At 40.2% G+C, this 23,816-nt stretch overlaps 2 protein-coding genes and 1 long non-coding RNA gene across 3 annotated transcripts; 1 reads left to right on the top strand and 2 right to left on the bottom strand.

Moving 5' to 3' along the window:
* Window positions 1-495: 495 nt before the first annotated feature.
* On the bottom strand, window positions 496-3,212 carry nkx2.9 (NK2 transcription factor related, locus 9 (Drosophila)). Its single transcript, XM_058615675.1, has 2 exons — window positions 1,993-3,212; window positions 496-1,512 (listed from the first exon to the last, which is right to left on the bottom strand). Exons 1-2 carry the CDS (start codon window positions 2,159-2,161, stop codon window positions 935-937), a joined length of 747 nt encoding a protein of 248 aa, XP_058471658.1. The 5' UTR covers window positions 2,162-3,212; the 3' UTR covers window positions 496-934.
* A 6,027-nt stretch (window positions 3,213-9,239) lies between these two features.
* On the bottom strand, window positions 9,240-17,050 carry LOC131445316 (uncharacterized). The gene is made up of 3 exons (XR_009233830.1): window positions 16,833-17,050; window positions 11,708-11,763; window positions 9,240-9,930 (listed from the first exon to the last, which is right to left on the bottom strand). It is a non-coding gene; the product is annotated as an uncharacterized LOC131445316 (long non-coding RNA).
* pax9 (paired box 9) lies at window positions 14,813-21,624 on the top strand. The gene is made up of 3 exons (XM_058616298.1): window positions 14,813-14,960; window positions 15,513-16,127; window positions 21,449-21,624. Exons 1-3 carry the CDS (start codon window positions 14,957-14,959, stop codon window positions 21,622-21,624), a joined length of 795 nt encoding a protein of 264 aa, XP_058472281.1. The 5' UTR covers window positions 14,813-14,956.
* The last annotated feature ends 2,192 nt before the right edge of the window (window positions 21,625-23,816 follow it).

The following is a 23,816-nucleotide window of genomic DNA, read 5'->3' as shown; positions in this document are numbered from 1 at the left end:
CCTCCTCAGCTGGACCTGTTCAAGTTTCTTCCCCTCTGCTTTTATATTTCAGCAGAATAAACCCTTAAAATAATCCCATTTTCTTCAGTATTACAGGTATAAACCAGGCTGAAAACAGCCTCCGAATCACAAAAAAAAGTGAAGTGAAAAGAGGCTCATGAGCCCAGACGACAACACGGTGCTATAGTGAGAGATGTTTACTGGCCATCTATTCTTATGCTGAAGCAAATCCAGGCCCTTTAGGAGTGATGTTTGCTCAGCTTTTGGCTGCATAATTAGGTTCCTTTAACATCAGAAAAGCCTCTGTGCCTCTCTCATGACCTGCTACACAGTTTAGATTTGACTAATTACATTTCATTTAGACTCAATTATCATATTTGAAAAAACATGGCACAGATTTAGAGCACATAAGAGAAGCGAAAGCTGTCCATTAATTAGTTGGAAATATGAAGATCCAGGTGTCTAAACTTCAAAAATGAAGCACATTATAATGTATCATAGAAAATATGTGAGCGATTTTATTAATAATTTTGTTCACAAATAGAAATACAATAAAACATGTAAAAAAAAAAAGTCTCCTTAAAGACAAAAATAACATTATTATTCCTTCAAACATTCAGGCTATAATAATAATAATAATTATAAGAATTATAACAGCATCCCGCCTACTGGGCTTTATTATTCACACAAACACACACATACATTATCACAGAGGATAATTAGTAATAAAGAGGCTACAACATGAAGCCTGTGTATGAAGAAAAAAAACACGCAAAATATCAAAAATAAAATGTGCAAAAATACATTTTCTTCTATAGTGACAGAGAAATCTAAATGTTTAAGTTGCTGGGAATTCATTTATTTATTTATTTACTTCTTTTTTTTTTCAGAAAACATTTGATGTCGTTCTAAATGAGTTTGTGCGTAATTGGAGTCATTTGAAGGAGTTAAAATGGACCGGCTCGCTCCAAAAGTCTCTCCACGCCAATCTGGAAGCTGCTGCCGCGGCTGGAAAGTGCTGGTACCGGGGAGGAGGCAGGTGAAGCGGGGACGGGTGATAAGGCAGAGGGAAGGACACCGTCTGAGAGGACGCAGGTAGAAAACCGGCTTTGTCCGTGTCCAGAACACAGGTGTGAAAAGGTTTCCCGTCGCGCACCAGAATCGGAACCACGAGCCTGCGCAGCAGCGGAGGCGGCAGCGCCGCGTCCGCGTCATGCGGCGGCAGCAGCAGCGCTCCCTCCGCGCGGCCTCGCTTCATCTTGTAGCGGTGGTTCTGGAACCAGATCTTCACCTGGGTCGGGGTCAGACTGAGGAGCCGCGCCAGCTGCTCCCTCTCCGGGCCGGACAGGTAGCGCTGCTGCCGGAAGCGTCTCTCCAGCTCCAGAGTCTGCGCCTTGGAGAACAGAACGCGCCGCTTCTTGCTCTTTTTGCTCGTGTCTTGCTCCGAGTCCAGAGACGAGTCGTCCGGTTTGGTGGAGTCGGGAGAGGCCTCGAGGCTTCCTTCATCAGAGGCTGCAGGGAATAAACACAACAGGCTTTAGTCCGGGATTATATAGGAATAAAGACAAAATTACGCAGTGGTTTCATCCTAATCTCACCTCAATTATGTCTGTTTAAAAGGAAAAATAGAATTTTTCCTACACAGTGTCAACATAAAAACATAAACCTGAAAGAATAAAACCTAAACTGAATAATTAAATAAATAATTCCATTTGTAAACATAACTTCCTATCTTGATTTTAACATACAATGATTGAATTAGGACCAGATACACCATGAAACAGTGTCAATTTTAATACACTTAGTGTTTAAGTTACACTTTAAAAACATATTTAACACTATTACAGTGTTACAGTGTGGACATAGGTTATTTAAAAATGTTAAACTATCATGATAGAATCATAACATTCAGCATCATTATCCTGTTTTTTTAAAAACACTCTGTAATGTAGACACAGGTGATGGAGGATTCATCAAATCCATGGTACTCACACATGCAGGGGCTGCGGTCACAGTCGATCCAGGAGATGAAGGGCGAGCTGGAGGAGCAGGAGGAAGAGGAAGAGGAGGAGGAGAAGTGCACCGGCACTGCCTCTGCGTCCTGCTCCGGCAAATCCAGGATGCTCCTGACGGAAAAACTGAACTTGGTCGGCGCAGCCATGCAGTCCTGGTTGGTTGGTTTGTTTGTTTGTTTGTTTGTTTTGAGGATGGAAATAAGCAAGCACTCGAGGTTAAGTCTGTCCGAGAAGGGTGGAGATTAAAAAAAAAAAAGGAAAGGAAAGGAAAACACGACGTGTAGGGGATCTTCTGTCCAAACAGCAGCTCTGTGTGCGCACTGGAGTCAGTGTTTACGCAAACAAACAGCAGGCTGCGCGCTTATAAACCCTCCTCCTCCTCCTCCTCCTCCTCCTCCTCCTCCTGTGTCTGTGCTGAGCACCTGAATGGCTGAAGTGCTGATGATGACGATGGTGGTGGTGGTGGTGATGATGATGATGAGGCTCGGAGTAAAAGGATGAACTCACAGCGTCGACAAAAGCGCGAAGGAAACACTCGTCATCATTACAGATTCGTCCCCCGTATAATAGTGATTGTTGGGGCTGAATCACGTCTTGGGTGGCAACTGACAACACACACACACACACAGACACACACACAGACACACACACTCCGCCTCTCGTCCAAACAGCGTGTCCAGTATTTACATACAAAGTGAGCAATTAGTCTGAGAGTTGGTTTAACTAATGCGTCCATTAGAGGAGTATTAATTACAGGCGTGAGAACACGCAGGAGGTGTTCAAACATTTCCTCCACGAGAGTTTGTTGCTCCACGTGTTTCCCCCTGAAACACTTCAGTTAAAGTTCATTCCGGGAGATTTCAAATGTCAAACATGAGCTGAAACGTTGCATTTAACGCGCAATAGTGTGTTTATAAACTATCCATTAAATGGCTTCAATAGGAGTAAAAGGAACATTATTGGTGTATTTTATTTTCAAAGTTAATTATCGAATAAATAATAACTTCTTCTAAATGTCACATGCCATCAAATAAGAAGTTTTTTCATCACTAGAAATATCCTTTTGTTTGTTGTTTTGTTTCTTTAAAAGTGTCTTAAAGGAGGAGTTAAAATAAGTTATTAGATACTTTATAAATGTATTTCTAGGAGATTAAAGATCAAATTTGAGATTCCAGAATTAAAAAAAAACATGATTTGTGATGATTTATCTCACATCAAATAATCCAGAACTCCTCCTAGTATCGAATATATTTGATGAAATCACTTAAACTAAGTTTCCATCACTTAAAATGCTTATATTTGTAACAAACATTTATAAAAGACATTGTATGGGCTTTCTTTTGCAGATGAATTGTTTGTTTGAGTGTCTGACAAAGACTGATCACTGCTGACAGGACACGATTCAGTAATGAAGATAAATCATCGATAATTATTGAAAACTGTTGTTTTAAATCGAAAAACAGAAGGTAAATGGAGCTGAGGGTTGTTTTTTAAAAAGTAAATTAAAACGTTAACAAATTGTTTTTTTTCCCTTTATGTAGAACTGGCACCAGCAGGTTGATGCGTCCTTGGTTTGTGTTTCGTCTCTAAAAACGCATTCAATGCAAAGTGTGAATGTTATTTATTTATTTATCTGGTGTTGACTCGAGGCTCTTATCCACTTCAGTGGGGTTAACCCACGAGGCCGCGGAGCAGAGAGCATGGTGTCGGTGGTTGTTGGTGGTGGATGGATCTGCCTCCTCTGTCGTCCTGGGTGGTCGCAGGACAGGGGACACAAATACATGCCAACCAGCGGAGGGAACAAAAGGAGGAAAATGTAGCCCCGCGTCCGAGACCCGTTGGAAGCATTTGTTCCAGTCAAGATTTTGCATTTGTTCAGTCCCGCAATAATGCCTGATTGACGCCCCGGCACAATGTCCTTTAAGTTTGCAGGATAAATCCGAGCTTGTTCCGTGTTGTCATGGTTGTGAATGGAGCTGAAAAGGATCTGGGACACTATCTACTGCTCTGCGTCGACTCCAGCAAAGTCTATAGAGCAGTGCGATGTTCCATGTGTGATTTAGCGCGTATTAAAATCTCCTTTAGATTTGTTTTTGATGAGTAAAAGTCGCTGAACCGTGTCATTCAGCCTCTCTTTTACGCACATTACGCACATTACGCACGGGGATATCAGTGGAAAAGACACATTTTTTTCGCTCTCTGATGACTTAACCTTTTCTTTCTCTGACCTCCAGTGGTTTGACAAACAGCAGCAGCAGTGGATTACAGTACTGCAGGTTTCCCTGCGTGGAGTGGATAGTTTACAGAGAGCACTCGATTGGAGAGCCAAAACACGCCAAAGGCAAAGAGAAGTCACGTCCAAAGAGCGGGAATTTTCTGTGTCCACAATGACCCCGAGCAGCCTCTTAATCTGTTTAACAGCCACAGAGGCTGCAGCTCAGAGAGCTCTCCACTGCCAAATATTTACTCTGCTGTTCACCTCACAATCCCCCTCCTCACACTATTATACTGATGCTCACTTTTCAGCAGCTCAACTCAATTGATATTTATTTCATTTCACACCAGAGCAATGGAGGGCGATCCAGTGCATGGTTTTCAGACAGGAAATGAATACTCCTGTGTTGAAGAAATGTACTTATTATAGTTTATCTTCACCCATAAATGTGCTTTCTTGACTTGGATTAGATTGGCTAATTGGATTATTGTGTGGCATAGAGATTAGATTTCTGGATTTTGAGACATTTCAAATGAAATAAAATGAAATTAAACCACATTCGCTGTCTCCGGCCTCCTCAACAACGTCCCTTACACAAGATTTCCTTAATTAAATAAGATTAAAACAGTTGGCTCTTTATATTTACATTAACTTATAGTCTTCTTTCAACACTCTCTCTTCAACTATATACATCAAAGGTGAGATAATAATAAAAACAACCACACTTGCTATTTTAAATGGCGAATAAACTCAACTTTATGGGTCAGAAATCATTGGTAATCCGTATTTAACCCCGTTAAACCATCTGCGTGTCCAAACTCAACATAGCGGAATCAAACTGTGACCCTGACTTGATTCTTATCATCACCTTTAAAGTCACAATGAGGCTTGTGTTTCTGCCCAGTGCAGCATCCCAGTCCTGCAGCTGCACCTGCTGCCACATGCTGTCCCCTCTCCTCTGTGCCTGTCCTGTAAATACCATTAGCATTTTTGGAGAGGGGCAGTGGGGGATAATTACTTTGGCCTCTCTCTCTCTGTCTGTCTCTCTGCTGTAAAGTGGGGTCTTGCAGCATCAGCAGCAGCAGCATCAGCAGCAGCAGCTGTGTGTTTGCAGTGAGAGTGTGACACAAAGTCGGGTTTGTTTGTTTGATGCTTCAAGACACAAAAGCAGCGTTTGTCAGCGGGACGGTGAGAGGAAATGAAGTGTGTTTGGATTAAAAAGTGTAAACACTCGTTTTCAAAAGGTGCTCAAACTGTTCACAAAGAAGCAACTAAATGTGGGATTTTAGACTCTAAATAAAAAAATCATAGAATTTGTCCTTAACTTCTCAGCTGAGGTGTTTCCACTCGTGGTCACGTGACGATTTCACATCTGTATGGGAAGAAAGAAAGAAAAATGAGGTATCATGAGTGTTGTTTGCAGTATCCTGGTTTTAAATAAAAAAAGCAAAATTACACAGGAATTTTGACAGAAATGCTTTAAAGTAAGGAAGTTAATTTCACATCTTCAAGACTCACCACTGTCTTTATGAAACAAGACCCTTTTTAAAACATCTCGACCGTCTTCGGTCACGTCCCACATGTGTGTTTTCATGACGAGCCCTGTAGAAACAAAGGAAACATTACAATTATTAATAAATGGAACTATATAAATGATATAAAACATATGAACTCAACCTGCTGCTGCTGCTGCTGCATCGTGGGATATTTTTGAGACGTGGTTGCCCTCTACAGGTCAAACAGATCCTCTTCATCTACATCCCTTCCCCTTCCATCCACTCTCTGTGGATGAAGCTCAATAAATAAATAAATAAATAAATAAAAACAACAATACAATAAATACAGAATTAAGTCATTTAAAGGCTGATGGCAACAGGGATTATTCTGTACATTTCAGAGAAGAAGATGGGATAAGACAAGATGAAAAAGAAGATAAGATAAGATGAAGAAGAAGATGAGATGAGATAATAAGATAAGAGGAAGAAGATGAGATGAGATAAAGCCTTTATTCCCACAAAGGTAAATAAACAGTGTCAAAACAGTAAAGATAATAACTAATAAACATGTATTTCACATGTATAAATGTACAAAATACAATCTATTCACTAATAAAATGGTAAAAAAAAACACAAAGTAAATATTTTCTGTGAAATGACAAAGCACCAGATACATGTTCCATAAAGTGTAAAACAATCCTTAAATAAACTGAAATAAATAAAAAAATAATAATAATTTAACTGTTTAGTCAAATCGGACAAACTCACTGCGAGTGTGGACGGTTGTTTGTCCCTGTGATGGACATGTCCTGGTTGTGTTGGCGCCTTTCACCTTATGTCACCTGGGATTAGCACCAGCGCCAACCACGACCCTCATGTGGAGGACAAAGGGGTAGAAGACGGATGAACGCATGAATAATGGCAATAAAACCATGTAGATATAACTCTTAATTACATTTCAGATCAATTAAATACACAATATTTAGGTGACACTCTGAAATCATACAGATCATGTTTCTCATTATTGTAGAAAATCATTTAATCTGCTATAATCTGTATCAATCTCAAGTCTTATATATTAAACTGATTTTCTCCTCATTATGTTGGTTATACATGAAAGAAGAGTCCACAGTTGTTCAAACCCATTTTCATTCTCATTACCTTTTTATGTAGAAGTGAGGAGGGGGGTGTCCACCAGATGGCGCCACTGTATTTGTAATAAACAAGCTGTGTGGTTGCAGCGTAGCAGCAGAACACACACACACACACACACACACAGTGCGGATTTACTATAAAAACACGCACTTTTTCAGTCAACAGACAGAATTTCAGCACATTTAACGCAATTAAAAGTTAAACTGTTGACAAAAAACAATTCAAAGTTAAACCTAAAAACAAAAGCTAATCTGCTGCCTTAAAAATAAAGTAAATGCAACTATTTAAACAGGTTGTTGTTTAACTTATGACCATTTGCTGTTTAAACTTAATATATATATATACACATATGTACATATATATGAAATCAAGCAGCCATACAGTTCTATTGTACATAAGTTGGCTATTTTAAGTTATATTGTCAAATTAACTATTGTTTTTATTCTTATACATGGCAAGTGTGACACTTTTTCGTCACATATTTTTCGATAAGAAACACAGAAAACGTAAGAACGTGTGTCTAAAGTCCAAATTTGTCAAATAAAATAATATATTGTTAACACTTTAAACACAAGTTACACTTTTTTTCCAGTGTCATTTATGAACTCAACTTAACTTTTACGTTAATGGTGCTGAAGAAACATAGAACACACGTGTGTAACATTGTTGTTGTTGTCTCAAATTATTAAAAAGGACGTGTTTAAAAACAATAGTTCATTAATTAATCATTTAAACTTCAGAAATTGTTAAAGGTGAAGTTCCCCATTAACTCAACAGTCATTTCATCACTTCTGGAACAACAAAACAAACTAAATTCATTAAGACGGTAACTTTATTTTGAAAGAACTTGTTGTTTTTTTTTAAAGTTTGCCATTTTGTGTTTTTCTTTCTTATTTAACTCCTAACTTGTCTAACGTCCATGTTTGATATGTGAGGCCTCGCGCTTCATCACTGACAAACATCACAGTCGTGTGTGTTTATGTGGATACTGCAGCCTTTAGTGCGCGCGCAGTATAATCTAATCTAATCTAATGTGTGTGTGCACTTACACTGACGAGGAAATCTAATATACGCGCAGGTATGAATGACTCAACGGTTCTCCGGGTCTGCAGAGCAGCGCGCGCGCTGCGGTGCGGTGCGGCGGTGTGGTCCGCATCAACACCCCATTTGCACTTCTCCGCTTAAAGGAAACGCTGCGTAAAAGGCGCACGAAGGTTGCGCTCTGCGTCTTTCCCTCCGTCCTCTCCGCAGTGTCCTCGGCCCGGGGACAAAGCAAGGTCCAAATTATGGGCGGGGTGAAATATTTAATACTAATGGTTGCCAGGTGCCAGACGCACAGATGTCAGAGTGATGTATGCCGAAAAGTGTCGTAAATATTGTTTTTTTTTTTTCTTCCCCTTCTGCAGAGACTCTGAAACACGACTACACACGTCTTTAACCCGCGCTCGTCCTCATTAAGGCCGCACTAAAGTTACCGCGCCACTCAGCCTGGGAGAAGTGCTAACCCGCAGAAAGACTTATTATGGGCTGTAAAGGTTAAAGGGATAGTTCAGGGGGGGGGAGTCAGTGTGTTACATACAGTAGACACAGTATCAGGAGGACTGAGACATGACGGGCACTGTGGGATTAGAGACATGTGTGGACAGGGACAGCAGAGGAAAGTGTTGTTAGCCCATAAATGAAGAAAATAAAAAATCCTATTTTTTAATATTTTCAGAGGTTTATTTTCTTGACACATTAAGAAGCTACAACTCTGACAGAGCGGTCATTTATCCACCGAGTGAGATGGACACTGTGGTCTGTGGTCCAGCAAAGATGATTCAACTCTCTACTGTAAATGCACAATTTTCCTGTTTACATGACCTCTTCAGGGTCCATAACCACATAGTCCATCCAAGATGATTGATGACCTTTCCCTATAGCACCAACCAGTGGGCACAGGAAGCAACAGCAGTCGTGTCTTCTGGCAACAACCTAATCTTATGTTTCCTTCTTTTAGAAGATTAAGAAACAACTAGAATGTTTCTATTGTTATTAACATTCGTTATGGCTCAACAGCGCCCCCTAAAGTCAGCTCATATAGCACCTGTGTGCAAAATTCAGTCAATGAACTGAACTGCAGACTGAATCAGTACCACCTCATATAAAAAACCTGAACTGTCCCTTTAATACCATCAGTGCAGGTTTTTATCAGGACAACTTCACTGTCCACCCTTAAGACAAGCAGGACAAACACTGATTTGTGCAGCTACTCTTAGCTTAGAAAAGCCCTTAAAAGAGTTATCCCTCACCTTAACCGTTCATTATCCAACCCTAAACTGAACCTGACTCACAATTCAAAGCTTAGCCCCAGACTTAACTAACTCTGCCTCATTGGGACCAGGTTTGGGTCTCCATGAGGACTTCTGGCCCTGCCAAGGTCATCGTTTATGCCAGAAAAAAGGTCGTAAAGAGGCACAAAACAAGAACGCAAACACTACACAAGCCACTCCGTGTGTGTGTTCTTGTATTTGTTGATTTGTGAGGACCAAAAACCTTTTTGGACATTTTGGGAAAGTGGGCATTTCTGTCAAAGTGAGGACATTCGGGTCAAAGTGAGGACGTTTTTGGCACAGTGAGGACATTCGGGTCAAAGTGAGGACGTTTTTGGCACAGTGAGGACATTTGGGTCAAAGTGAGGACGCTTTTGGCACAATGAGGACATTTTGGCACAATGAGGACATTTTGGCACAGTGAGGACCTTTGGGTCAAAATGAGGACTTTTGGCACAGTGAGGATCTTTGGGTCAAAGTGAGGACATTTTGGCACGGTAAGGATAAAGAGCTAGATAATGTATTATATAGATGAGGGTCCTCACTATGAATGAAGCGCAATAGTGTGTGTGTGCGCGCGCGCCTGTGAAACCTGCAATCCCCAGCGTGTCCTCGTCATAACCTGTCAGCAGCGTGGGTTGAATTTCCCGCAGGATCTGAAGTGGGAACAGTTTTTCGCCGCTCTGCTGCGTTTCCTCTGCGGATAATCTGAGCTGCGCTGCGGCTCTGCGTCAATTCTGTAGAATCAGCAGTAGCGGATTAAAACACAACCACTGAGTCTCATTCAAGTTCAACAGCCACATGTGAGATTATGTCAGAGATTATTCTTTTTTATATATATATAATTAATGTTTAATATTAGGACAATAAGGCCACGTGACTCGTATAGATCAAATTACTTTCCATAAACAAAGTTGGGAAACTCCCACGAGAGCATTATCCTCAACATGTTGGCCTATAAAATGTGTGTGTGTGTGTGTGTTTTTTAAATATCACCCCTTGAATCTGTCTGTTTTAGGGAATGATGGACAAACAACTCACACACGTTGTTTGTTGTGTGTATAGAAATATTGTTAAAAAGGTAAAAAGCCAAATTAAAAGTATAAAAGGCAACATTAAAAAGTTAAATGTGCACTTCACAACCATGTAGACTTTTAAATGTGTTAGTCATTTTTACCTTAATGACTTTACTGCTCGTGCAGCTCGTGAATCTCCTCTCGGGATCAACAAAATTACAAATGTTATTAAAGGTCAAATCAATAAAAGAAAACACAACGCTACTTTTTCCTAGTAAATTACATTTTCTATCAATAACCTGAATAAACAAACTGAAAAATTTAATAAATTATACAATTAATAAATAATTTTCCCCGCTTTTCTTCATGTACTTCAGTTGTATGATGATGATGATGATGATAGTTTCCTGTGTATATTTGTACACAGTATGTCTTTATTGATGTTCACTGATTTTTGTTGTTTGTTTATTAAGGAAAAAACAAATAAAAGTGAGAACATAAATATTGGCGAAGAGCAAGAGTTCTGAATCATCTTCATTTTAGTAAATAAAAGCATGTATTTACTTATAAATGTGTGTTAAAGTCGTTGGGCATTTATTTGGTGACTTATGAGGACACTAATAACTGAAGGATGTCGAGAAGAAGAAAAATATTAAAAGTTAAAAAAAATAGATTTTCGTTATATTTTGGTTTTTTTTTGTTGCAGCTCGTGCACATAATTATTCACCGAATATATTTGATCATTATGGATTATAAGACTTTTTATATCCAGACTCTCCCTTCGATCAGAACTCATTTACCTTCTTTATTTATTTTGTTCCTCGTGTTTTCACTTGTTGAACGAGTGACTTCATAAGAAAAGGTGGTTTAGTGACGCACACGCACGAGATACTTCAGATGGGAGTGTCATATTAGGTGTGTGTGTGTGTATTTGTACATTGTCAGGACCTGTGGTCCTCATAGAGACCAAAACCTGGTCCTAATGAGACAGAACCGAATATCTGAGCAATTTAAGTTCAGGATTAGGATTTATTAGATGTATTACTTAATTGGTTAGCAATAACACTTGGTTTAAGCTGTTAGCAGCCAGTGCAGTGTCCTCATAAGAATAGTTGCACAAACCTGTGTGTGCGTGTGTGTGTGTGTGTGTGTGTGTGTGTGTGTGTGTGCGGCGAGACAGAGAAATGTAAGAGTGGAGCCGCTGTGTGATTTATTATGATTTATAATTGTGGTGTTTAACAAGAGCAGACAGTTGGGTGTTTTTTTTTAAACGTCTCACTCAAGTCTAATTTTCTTTATTATTATTTTTTTTGTTTTGTTTAATCACTTGAGCAAACAAATATGTTGCTCATCTCTGAGTCTTATCTCTTTTCAGTCATGATTGATGAATTTAGTTTAGAGTTTGGCCTGAACTACTTCTTCTTCCTCCACAATCTTAATTCAGTATTCAGTAGTATTGTTTCTACCACATTACAAACAATAACGAGGGAACTTTCACCTGAAGGGAAGTTATAGTAGAAGAGTAAACTTCCACAAAGCAGAGGAGGAGCACACCTGTGAACACAAACAACAACACACATGAACACAAACCATCTCGAAATATGAGTTCCACTGAAAACATGTTTATCTAAAGCCAAGAAAATGATCTTTTCTTAAAAAGAAATACTGTAGGTTACTTTATACTTCCATTTAAGGAGGTCAAATACACAAATGTGTGTTAATAATGGTTATTTACGAAAACGCCCGTCACGCACCAAGTCACAGTGGAGACGCTCTGCGTGTCTCATCTGCCTCAGCATCAATCGCGTAATCCAGACTAACACAGCTGGGATTATCAGGGAGTAAGTGAAGAATATATAGATATATATATATATAGCACAACGAGATAATGTAATTATTATTATCATTCAAACTCAACAGTTATTAATAAATAATACAATTATAAACAATTACTACACCGTTACTAACGCCTCTGCTACAACTGCTAATAATAATAATAATAATAATAATAATAATAATAATAATGGGTGAAAATAGCGCAATGATCTGTTTTGTTGATTGTAATAAATGCAATATTGAAATTCTATAACGATATTTTCAACAACCAGGTGTGCAGTGACGTCATCATCGCGATAGACACGTGTTCGTTTGTTTGTTTTTCCATATATGGTGCGTCACGTGGGATATTTATCATATGATAAAGGGGGGGGGGGGGGGGGGAGGGGGGGACGCAGTAGCGGTTTTGCGGTGACCTCTGACCCACACGTGCCGTGTTGGCCTCGCGTTGTTTGGGCCTCCAGAGAGAAGCTCCTCGGTGGAAACAAGCCGAGCGTGTTTCCCACTCCGCGGCAAACATCATCCCGAGAGGACGCGTTAGCAGCGTGGGCCGGTGAGCAGACACGCAGGGGGAAAATAAATAAATAAATAAATAAATAAATGTGTCCACTAATACATGCAACGTGTTTGTAAATGTAAACAAAATAAGTGCGTTAAAAACTGATTTGCATCTTCTTAGAAGACCGATCTAATCTGTAATCTGTGCTCCGTAATCTCTGCAGCTCCAGATTTTTTGCATTAAATTATGCAGAATAATTTCTGCATAATTTAATATTTTTAACACCACTTATATAATATCAAACACAAGTAACCAAGTTTTCAAAAGCTCGATTCATTTAATTTTGTAAATCTTAATGTAAAATACATATATATAAATGTAAATATCTATTTAATAATTTAAATAATCTGGTAATATGAAGGTGCATGGTGGCAGCAGGTCAATTTTTGGTTTTTACGTTTTAACACCTTAACATTTGTGAGTGAGTATTGACTGTTAAATATGATTCCATTACTTAAGTTAAAGTCTGGAGTGAATTTCCTACAAGTTATTAACGTTCATTTAACTCACGTCTGTGCATTTTGAGGTAAAATTAAACAAAATAGGAAAATAAGTAAAAGGAAAAACAGAAACAATAAAACTACTATGACTTAAAATAATTTTCCCTCATTGAAAGTCTTTGTTTTCATGACACAGGGTAATACAGTTTGAAACAACTTCACCTTCTAGAATCAAGTTAAGTTGACTTAATCTTTTTTAAAGTTCAGACTGTGAACTTTCGATTTTAAGTTTAAAAACTTTGTGTTACAGAGTATAATGAGTTTACGTTTCAGTAGCACACACACACACACACACACTCAGCTGTGTGTGTGTCTCAGTGTTTAATGTCAGCAGAGGGTTTTTTTTTGTTTGTTTTTTGTTGTTTTTTAAACAATACACCCAAAAACTGTTGGTTTTGTTGGTGTTTACATTGACGCTGATCCCTGTAGGTCGTTCACTCACGCGCTGTGGCCATTTTGGAAGAAAAAAAAGAAGATATGACACGAGAAAACCCAAAGCATGTGTCAAAAGTGCAGAGGGTGGAGGCGCAAAGTTATGGCGTGTGTTTGTTTCTCGTGTCGGGAAGCAACAAATCTTCCTTATTGCTTTCAAATGGGGGCTTTTCTGTAGCCGGCGCATGTGTGCGCAGGAGCGCAGAGCGGAGGCCGCAAATAAGCACAGATAATGTCCCCTTTTAACGGTATTTTACCGCATGAGTACTCATGTAAAGGTTAAAGTATAACGAGTCGTTTCTTTATCATACATCAACTCTAAAAAAGCGCATACACTGGGCGCTTGCTGTGCGTAATTGGGCCAAAAATACATGTACAACAATTGGCCTGTCCGGCGCAAATCAAGTGGTCTCGTGCCAATATGGAAACAGATGAAATTATCGGGATAAAATAAATTAAAATGACAGTGTAAATAAATAAACTACTATTTTTTTTGTTCTTCATGGCAGATACATTTCAAAAAAACGCCGGGGCTGTTTTCACGAAGAAGTGGATGCTTTTTTTTTTTTTTTTAAAAAGCATCATAATCCTCCATGTGCACGCGCACACACAATTTACCAACATCAGGTCAATTACGTTATTTAAAAGTAATCAGTCACTGCCCCCCATTTCCTTAATGGTGCCATTTAAAAGGCAGAGGTGAAGGTTGGTGTAGTGGAGCGTAAAAGCCACCCAGAGTCAAGTTTCCCGCCGTTTTGTTTTCATAGTAGAAGTAACCATTTATTTTACTATTTGTTTCAATAATAATAAAAAAAAAAGGATTCATCAGATGAGATTTCGTGTGAAAGTATCAGTATCTTCAGTGTGACATTTTTCCTTGTGATGTTCCGGATGTTGTTCTGCGCGCGTCATTGTCCCTGTGCCACATCTAAGTTGATCCAAGATCTAATCCAAAAATCTTGATATGGCTTTCTACTCACCCTGTCTGTCTCAATAACAAACGCGCTCATGGTGGTATGTCCCCAGCTTCTGCATGATGGAAGAGAGCGGGATGATGAGGAGGAGGAGGAGGAGGAGGAGGGGGGTGGGTGTCCCTGTGGACTTGTCATGTCAAACTTTCTGCGCCAATGGAAACTCATTTCCGCGTAATCTCGGAACTCTTCGGCAGCGCGCAGCCAATCGGCGGCAGAACAGAGTTGGAGGTCCGGCCTCCAGACTGGAGCGGATTGAAATGTAAGTCTGTCTCCAGCGCCGTCAGGAAACAGATCGAGAATTTAGTCCCTCTTGTTCCTCCTTATATCGCACGGGAAAAAGGTTTTCTTGGACGCGGTTTTGGACAGTGGACACGCTGGACGCGGAGCAGGATCCACGCAGGAGGCACAAACCGGACACCGTGTTCTTCATTTGCGGGTTTAACACTATGGGTGAGTTCAGTTTTGGATCGTTTGTTTTCTTTCTCTTTCTTTCTTTCCTTCTTCTTGTTGTCAGTGATGCAGCAAATGGTCCACTGCCCTGCAGAGACGAAGGGGACATGGCGATGACATCGTCCGTCTGCGATGTTTACTGTTTACAGTGTTACAGTTGTTATTGTGTGCAGGAATCAGCGGAGTGGATTAGTGCACGCGTCAGTTACGCACGAGTTTTTGAGTAAAGTTGGGCTTCTGTGCAAAGCAGCGATAACTGCGCGGAAACTTTAACACTTTATAACTGCACACAAGTGACAAAGTGCTGGTTTTAAAGTATACAGAAGTTTGGCGAATGCGATTTAATCTCGAAAGGACGCGCCTTTGCGCAAATTCCACAACAAATGGCTGTTATTTTTGTTATTATATTATAGCTTATATTATTATTTTAGTGGCAAGCCGTTGGTATAACTAGAATAAACAGTATGACATATTAATACAGGAGAATAAAACGTCATGGATGTCAGCAGAAATCTCACATGTTCATGTGTGTGTGTTTGTTTTTTACACCAGAACCAGCCTTCGGTGAAGTGAACCAGCTCGGCGGTGTTTTCGTGAACGGCAGGCCGCTCCCCAACGCCATCCGGCTCCGGATCGTGGAGCTGGCGCAGCTCGGGATTCGACCCTGTGACATTAGCCGGCAGCTGCGCGTCTCTCACGGCTGCGTCAGTAAGATCCTAGCCCGCTACAACGAGACCGGTTCCATCCTCCCGGGCGCCATCGGAGGCAGCAAGCCGAGGGTCACCACGCCCACCGTGGTCAAGCACATACGGACATACAAGCAGAGAGACCCGGGGATTTTTGCCTGGGAGATCCGGGACAGACTACTCGCCGACGGGGTATGCGATAAATTCAACCTCCCCTCCGTGAGCTCCATCAGTCGGATCCTGCGCAACAAGATCGGGAATCTGTCCCAGCAGGGTCAGTACGAGTCTGGGAAGCAGGCGCCTCATCCGCCGCCACAGCCAACGTTACCCTACAACCACTTATACTCGTACCAGACATCCAAAGTGCCCACTCCCCCTGGCATGCCCACGCTTCCCGGACACATGGCCATGCACAGGATATGGCCTTCCTCGCACTCTGTGACTGATATTCTGGGGATTCGGTCTATTACAGAGCAACAAAGTAAGCACGGCTGCACGGAGGGCGCTCACTTCTATTTATCCAACCTTTGAAGGGCTTTTACGCACAAACGTGCCAATGTGTGTCTGTGTGTGTGTGAGAGAGTGAGAGTCTGTGAGTAATTGTTTTACATTTTCACAAGTATCGTCACCTAATCCCGTTAGTTTCTGAAATAATCCCGTGCGTATTTGTGCCATTTCACGCCGCTTCACCTCTATGAAAACTAAAACCGCCCGAACGGCCTTAAATGGCAAGTAAATGCTCCTTACGCGCCATCCTGTAATCACATATATGCTCTGAAAGCTGCTGATAGTGATTAGAGAAAGGGAGGCAGGTTCGCTGCAGTGGAAATTAAGAGGCGGATGTGGAATAGAGCGAGATTAAGTGGGTTTTTTTTAGGGAGACAGACATTTTGTTCAGCTGATTTTCACTGTTTGAGGCCTAAAACTAAGTCTGTTCACATGAACACACATGTGCTGCTGCTGCGTGTGTGTGTGTGTGTGTGTGTGTCACATGCAGGTAAAAAGGCCCGCATCAGTAACTCTGGCTCGCACAAAGACCACGACTGTTGTGGAAACAGTGAAACAGGATCCGGCATAAATCAGTGTTAATGGTCGGGCTCGGCTGTTGTGACAGGGATTTTTTCCTTGCAGCGCGTTGCTTTCCAGAGGCGCGAGGAGAAGAAGAAGTAGTGCTGTCACTCCTTACTTTAGTCCGTTTTGCTGCTGCTGTTTCTGCTGCTGCTGCTGCTGTCAGGATCCACAGATCTGCTGCTGCCAGGGCTGCAAACACTCCACGGGCTTCTACACTATAAGAGAATTAGGTTTAGATTAGAGAGTGTTTTTTTCCACAGTGTCTCCTTATAAACATAGCGTGCATGATTAGCAGACTTTTTAAACCCAGTTTTATTTGTAAATTGAGTGCGGTTTTTTTATATATATATTTTAAAGCATTAGTTATTCTAGGGAAAAAAAAAAAAAAACACATTCACGGTGTATAAAAACCTTCCGTCTCAGTGTAAACGCTGCTGGGGATTTGATTTAATATCCATCACACACACACACAAAGAATGGAAACGGCGGAAGTAAATCTTGTTTTGTCCTTGACTTTAAAAGACGTTTTAGTGGAGTGATCTCGACCCACCACAGACTGATCTTATCTGCAACTGGGCCTCGATCTGATCCTCAGGATTAAGCACAAAAAAAAAATAATATCCTGTTTTATTCCGTTTGAAAAATAATAATAATAATGGCGATTTTTCACAGTAATTAATGTTCTCAGTCAGGATCAGGAAAACAAACGGGAGGCCTGATAAAAGATTAAAGGTCAGATAAATGAGTGAAGATATGGTCTAGAACGTTCATATCTTTAAATACACAGGGAACGAATAGATTAATATTTCAATATTTCACTGACAACGACTAAAATATGGCACACGAGTGTGTGGAATAAGAATTTAATGTGTTTTAATGTCATGAGTTTTATTTACTCATGACTAATGTTCTCTGTGCTGGCTCTTCTTTATTTTTTTTTTATATCTTAATATATATCTTCATTTATTTGACCCTCTCTGACTCCACTCTCTTTTGCTCACCAGTTAGTGACAGCGCATCCTTTCCCAGCGCCACACTAGAAGAGTGGCGCGCAATAAACAGGACTCATTTCCCCGCAGCGAGTTCTCCACTAGTCAGTGGCGTGGATAAAGCGCATTTAGAACATGACGCAAAATACACACATAATAGGGGAAATAATAATTCTCATTTTTACTTCAACTGCACAAAACAAGAAAAGTGATAATCGTGGGATTCACATAATTTTAAATTATAATCTAATAATTTTGTGGCCTGGAAATAACGCGCTACAGCTTTATATATATATATATTTTTATGATTCAATTCTGGCTGTATTCGGTGTGACCACTTCCTGTGCGCCACTGCTGCAATACATGAATAATTATGTGTAAATTATTGTGCAATTAGGGTTGAACAGGTTTGAATAGTTTCACTTATGCACCTTTTTTTTTAAATATATATAATTCCCTCCCCCCCCGTCTCTCCTGTTCATGAAACCATAAAAAAATGTATAGAATCTCCCTGCTAAATTAATTTAATAGTTTATTTGAAATAAATGGAATTTAATTTTGGTTTAATTATGTGCACAATTTGACCCAATTTATTGTACAGATACTGTATGTGTATATATAAATATATATATATATATATATATATATATACATACACACACACATACACAAACACACACTAATGTATATATCGATTACTATATATATATATATATATATATATATATATATATATATATAGACTATATCGAGTAAGTTTGGATTTGGTGAAAACACCAAACGCATCAATACATAAACGCATGATAAATACGCACTATCATTATTATTGTTATTATTATTGCTGTGTTAGACAGAAATGATGGAATTAAAATATATGATACACCTACTTTTAAAAAGTTACAACACTTAAAACAACTCGACTACAGATGATACTATGATATTACACGATATATTCACCGAGCTTATTTAAATTAAAAAAAAGAAAATCTACATAATTGTACTAGCAAATAATAGATACATGTGTTAATTATCACTGAGAAAACAAGAGTCAAATAATAAATAAATAAAAGCAGCATCACAACCAACTCATTTCACACACTAACAATATTTAAAGGATAATTCTGGCATGTGCCTTTACAAACAAACACGTAGTTTGTTTTTACAACAACTATAGAGGAGTGTGTTAACAACGTGGGCGCGCGCTTCTCATTTTGACAGGGCGCGCGCTTTATTTGGGGGTTAAACTTCTCCACTTATTTTTGTCCACTTTGATCAGGACACAGGCGACAACAACAACAACAACAACAACAACAACAAAAACAACACAAGCGAGCCATTCATTAGAGACAACAACAAGACCATAAATGACAGAGTTAATAAAGAAATAAAAGGAGCAGTGAGGGAGTGAGTGAGTGAGTGAGTGAGTGAGTGAGGACGAGCACAGTCATGTGTTTGTCAGACAGACATAAAACACAGACATGTCGTGCAGGGATCGCGTTAGAAGACAAACAAACAACAAATAAAACCGCCAGTTATTTACTTCCTCATTTCAAAGTAAAAGTCGTGCTTTTTTAACAGCTGGAGTCATCATATAAATATATAGATTTCTTTCTTTTTTTAATGTTTTCCCAAAGGATGACTGACACATTAATGTCAAGCATCAGGAGGCTTCTCTCACACACACTCACACTAACAATAAATACACACATAAAACAAACAAAAAGAAAATCCATAAAAACAAATACAACATAAAACAATATTTTTTCAGTCCTCACAGCGGCTCCATTATTTACTTTTTAAAAAAAAAGAAAATGCATAGTAACTCAATTAATATGCTTCCAGATTTCTGACTGAAATGCGTTTGACTGTTGACGTCATTTCTGTGATTTATTTAAAATGTATGTAAATGAGACCAGTTCGTGCACATAAGGATTATTTGAATAATTTGCGCCAGGTTTATTGTATTCTCCAGCTTGGTTTAAGCTCTTTATAATACTACTACTAATAATAATAATAATAAAATCATAATTATAAAAGATCAACATAACACATTTTCCATGTGTGATTGGTCACATTTGACAGCAGCTAAACAAAATTCTGTTTATATTCAAATTCTGTACTATTATTATTGTATAGCCAATTATTCTGACTGTTCTGTTTTAAATCATATTTATACATGTGAGGTTATTAGATTATAAGTAAATAGTATGTTTGTGCATATATTTGAGAAATGTTTGCCTATACAAACCACTTTTTTAGTATGTGGAAATTCTAAAACATAATTTAGAGGTGGACAAAATAATGTATGAGTGTGTGTGTGTGTGTGTGTGTGTTGACATCAAGCTTTGGATTATGGGCAAAGTAATTATATATATATATATTTAAAAAATATTTTAAACAGCTAAAAGTCAGTGGAGCAATAATAATAATAAGTTGTACTATGACTGAGCTCAGTGATGACACACCGACACCCACAGTCACCCGACACACCCACAGTCACCCACACACACACACAGTTTGAAGGAGCACCAGTGTCAGTCATTCCTCATCCCTGTGTCTCTGCTGCTGCTGCTGCTGTTCAAATAAGTCAGAGGAAGAGAAAAGGATCCTAAATGTAGAAAATAATTGTCAGTAGTCGCAGACCACCCAGGACCAGAACTTCAGCCTCTCTGTTCAAATGCTTTGGTGAATTCCTCCAGTTAAGTCTTGTCGCCGTGCCAGAGGAGAAGCAAAAAAAAAAAAAAGCCCATTCATGCTTTTAAAACTCCACGCTCGCCTCCGTCTCTATCATATTTCCCCTTTTTCCTGCCCTTTCACTCTCAATCTCTCATGACATCTGTTTTGTGGCCCACCAAACTCCCCCCCCCTACCCCAACCCCAACCACTCCGTCTCCCATCGTCTGGCGTAGTCTATCAACGTCCATTTTTTGGGGCAGAAAACAAGGCCCATGTCCACACCAGCTATCGTGCATGTATGTTTTTTTTTTTTGGGAAACACATGTTTAATATGTTCTGAGGCATGAGAACACATAATTGATCATCCATACTTTCATCAAAAATTGGAGGGGTGAGGGGGGGGGTGGGGTTTATGTGGCGGCTGTGAAGTTAGAATTCAAGTCTCTGCTGTTTATAATTCAACCGTCACTTCTCCTTTCACTTTTGCTTCAGCTTTTTTCCATTACACCTCAGCTGCTTTGTGTGTGTGTGTGTGTGTGTGTGTGTGTGTGTGTGTGCGTGTGTGTCCACCTGGGTTAGAGTCACTAAATAACAGCAAACATTTGAGGTCTTTCCTTTCAACAGTCTCTCATCTGGCTGCTTAAGGAGGCAAAATATGTCTTTGTTTGGCTGAAAAATGGGATGAACAAAAGAGGGCCGAGCAAATGATTCAATACGCATCGATATCGAAACTAAACGATACCAATTGTATCAAATAAATAAAAAAAAAAACACATTACAGAGGGGCTTTTTTCTGGTTTACATGGGCCGGGTCGTCTCCCTGCTGTGGAAACACAGTGACTCAAAATCACACAACAGACTTCTTTGGGGGGAGTCGTGAAGGAACATAACGTCCTGCACGGCTCGAAAACAGCCAATCACCACCTCTGTAAGATCACTCACACTGATGAGAACGACTCCTTAGGGAACACAATTTGATATTGAGTGATAACACGTGTAGTATTTCTGATTATCCACATTTAATCCACACCCTCACCGTCTAATCTGGCTTCTCTGTCGTCCACAGACGCCGAGTGGCTTGCCCACAGTGAACAGCTATGTCACAGCGCCCAGCATGCCTCCCTACCACCCTCCCACCCAAGTGTCACCCTACACGGGGTGCAGCGCCACCACGTCGGCCTATGCGACCGGAGCCACATGGCAGCCGGCCAGTGGCAGTGCTCCATCGCCCCACAGCTGTGACATCGCCGCCCCCACTGGCCTTCAAGAGCATGACAGCCGGGCGCGACGCCGTCCACCAGGTCGCCGCCGCCGCCGCAGTGCAGTGACGTCAGCCAGCAAAGACTGACGGGACGGAGAACGGAGGTGAAGGGTGGCACGTGGCCGACGAGAGAGAAGACGCCACTTGGGTTCCCACGTGGCTTCATTTCAAATCCCACTGCCTCAGTTCTCACAGGGGACTCAATCCCAGGATTGTGTCGTCCTCCCTCGAAAAAAAAACACACACAGTCAGGCCAAAGACACAAGGAATAAACTGTCTTTTTTCTTCTTTTTTTTACTACAAACACGTGTGAAAGAACTTGCAGGACAGGTGTATTGAAGGACTGATGCATGACTGCTTCTCCAATCCGTCAACACAATTCCTCCCAGATTCTTTACTGCAACACTTGTGCTGCAAATGTCTTTGGGGCAAAGCGGGGTAAAGTATAACTTCCAAGAATGAGCAATGACAGAAGTGGGGGAAAAGTAAACCTTTGCATTTGTGTTTTCAGGGTGCTTATTAATTCCTTTTTTTTTTTTTTTTTTTTCAAATGTGTGTGCGTTTGTTTTATGCTCTTTTTATGTTTTGATAAAAAAAATTACTCGTCCTATGGTGCATTGTTTTCCCCACCTCTGTAAAAGAAAATGTAGCCTATATGCAGGAGCTCCGTGCAGGGAGAACTTTTTATTTATTAGATTAAAAAAAGGTACGTTGAATGAAGTGCAATTAGCCTCGCAGACAGCACGGCAACGTCCGCACGCGTTTAGACTAAATTGGCTTTGGTCGGATGTTTGGAGTCGCGAAGCGTTAACGGTTGACAAATGTTGCACAATGAAATTGAATGTATCTTATTAAATTGTTTGGCTGTAAAAAATGGTTTTCCTGACGTTTGCCCATTGTTGTTTGTCTTTTGGGTCGCCTGTCTGCTTAAGTCAGGGTATGAAAATGTATCCCGGGCTAATTTGCATGAAAACAAAGCCTGTGTGTCAGTGTGTGGGACAATTCATCAGAAATGGGCTCAATGTGTGTCGCCACTATGGAAAGTCAAGACTAAGTAGTTACACCACAGTATTAGGGCTTAAAAAGAAATGACATTACATTAGATTTACACTTTACATCACCTAAATAATGTGTGCAGCTTACTCATAACCTTATTTAATAACTTTAAATGAGATTTTACAGTTTACTCTTTTCGGTTCAGGGACAATGAGGAGATTTTAGCTTCACTAAAACACTAAATGAGTTCTTTATGTGGTTAGTGTAGGTCAGGCAGAAATATAAAATATGTAAAATATCAATGATATTTTGCCCATATAGTTAATGAGAATGAAGTAATGAATTATAATGCTCCTAATATGGTTAAAAGAAAACACGTAATTGAATTAAAATAAAGTGAAAATAAAGAGTTATCTTCACTTTAGTTTGTACTAACTGAATTTATTTGTGTTACAAAACGAGGTTTTTATCTTTTTTTAAGTTCGTCAACCATTTTCCAAAATAGATTCAGAAAAACATCAAAGCTCTTCTTCCCTATATTGTAATTTCCCAATCATTTAAAACCGCTTTAAGTCGTTTTTCATTTGGATTTCAGTGCATGTGTGTGTGTGTGTGTGTGTGAGAGGGACGCCATAAATCTGAACATCACTGTTGCGTTACACTGCGAGATCCTCCGAGTACGTACGGAGAACCACAAGCGGGCCCCGCGGCCTCGAAGGGTCATCAGACATGTGACCCGAACGCGGCGCTCCAGCAGCTCAACTCAACGTGTTCATTAGAAACAGAAAAAGCAAACATGGCTGCTCAAAAAAAATATTTGGACGTTTTGAGGGGGGGGGGGGAGTTAGTGGACACCAGATATTTAAAGCTACTGTAGACACTCTGCGGCAGATTGACGCCGCGATAAACGTCGCTCACCTGCTCTTTTACCTGCAGCTGAGGGTCGACGAGGAGGAGGTTGTCTGAGTTGTTTCCACTCCCCTCCCACTCCCCCTCCCCCGCGTTACAACATAAACATGTCCCTCTGTGCGACAGTGTCAACAGTCCTCCCCAACGCGAGGCCTGATTTGACTTGGAAAGCACTGTTCCCCGCATCCAGTGGTCACGGACCGTTGCCCAGGGATGGTAGTGTTTCTTTTGACCGTATGTGAACCACATCACAGGGACCCGATGATCA

The sequence above is a fragment of the Solea solea genome, chromosome 18 (assembly GCF_958295425.1).
Source record: "Solea solea chromosome 18, fSolSol10.1, whole genome shotgun sequence".
In the NCBI taxonomy this organism is placed as follows: domain Eukaryota; kingdom Metazoa; phylum Chordata; class Actinopteri; order Pleuronectiformes; family Soleidae; genus Solea; species Solea solea.
Note: the sequence above shows the minus strand (reverse complement) of the source record. Positions and strands in the feature narration are given on the sequence as shown.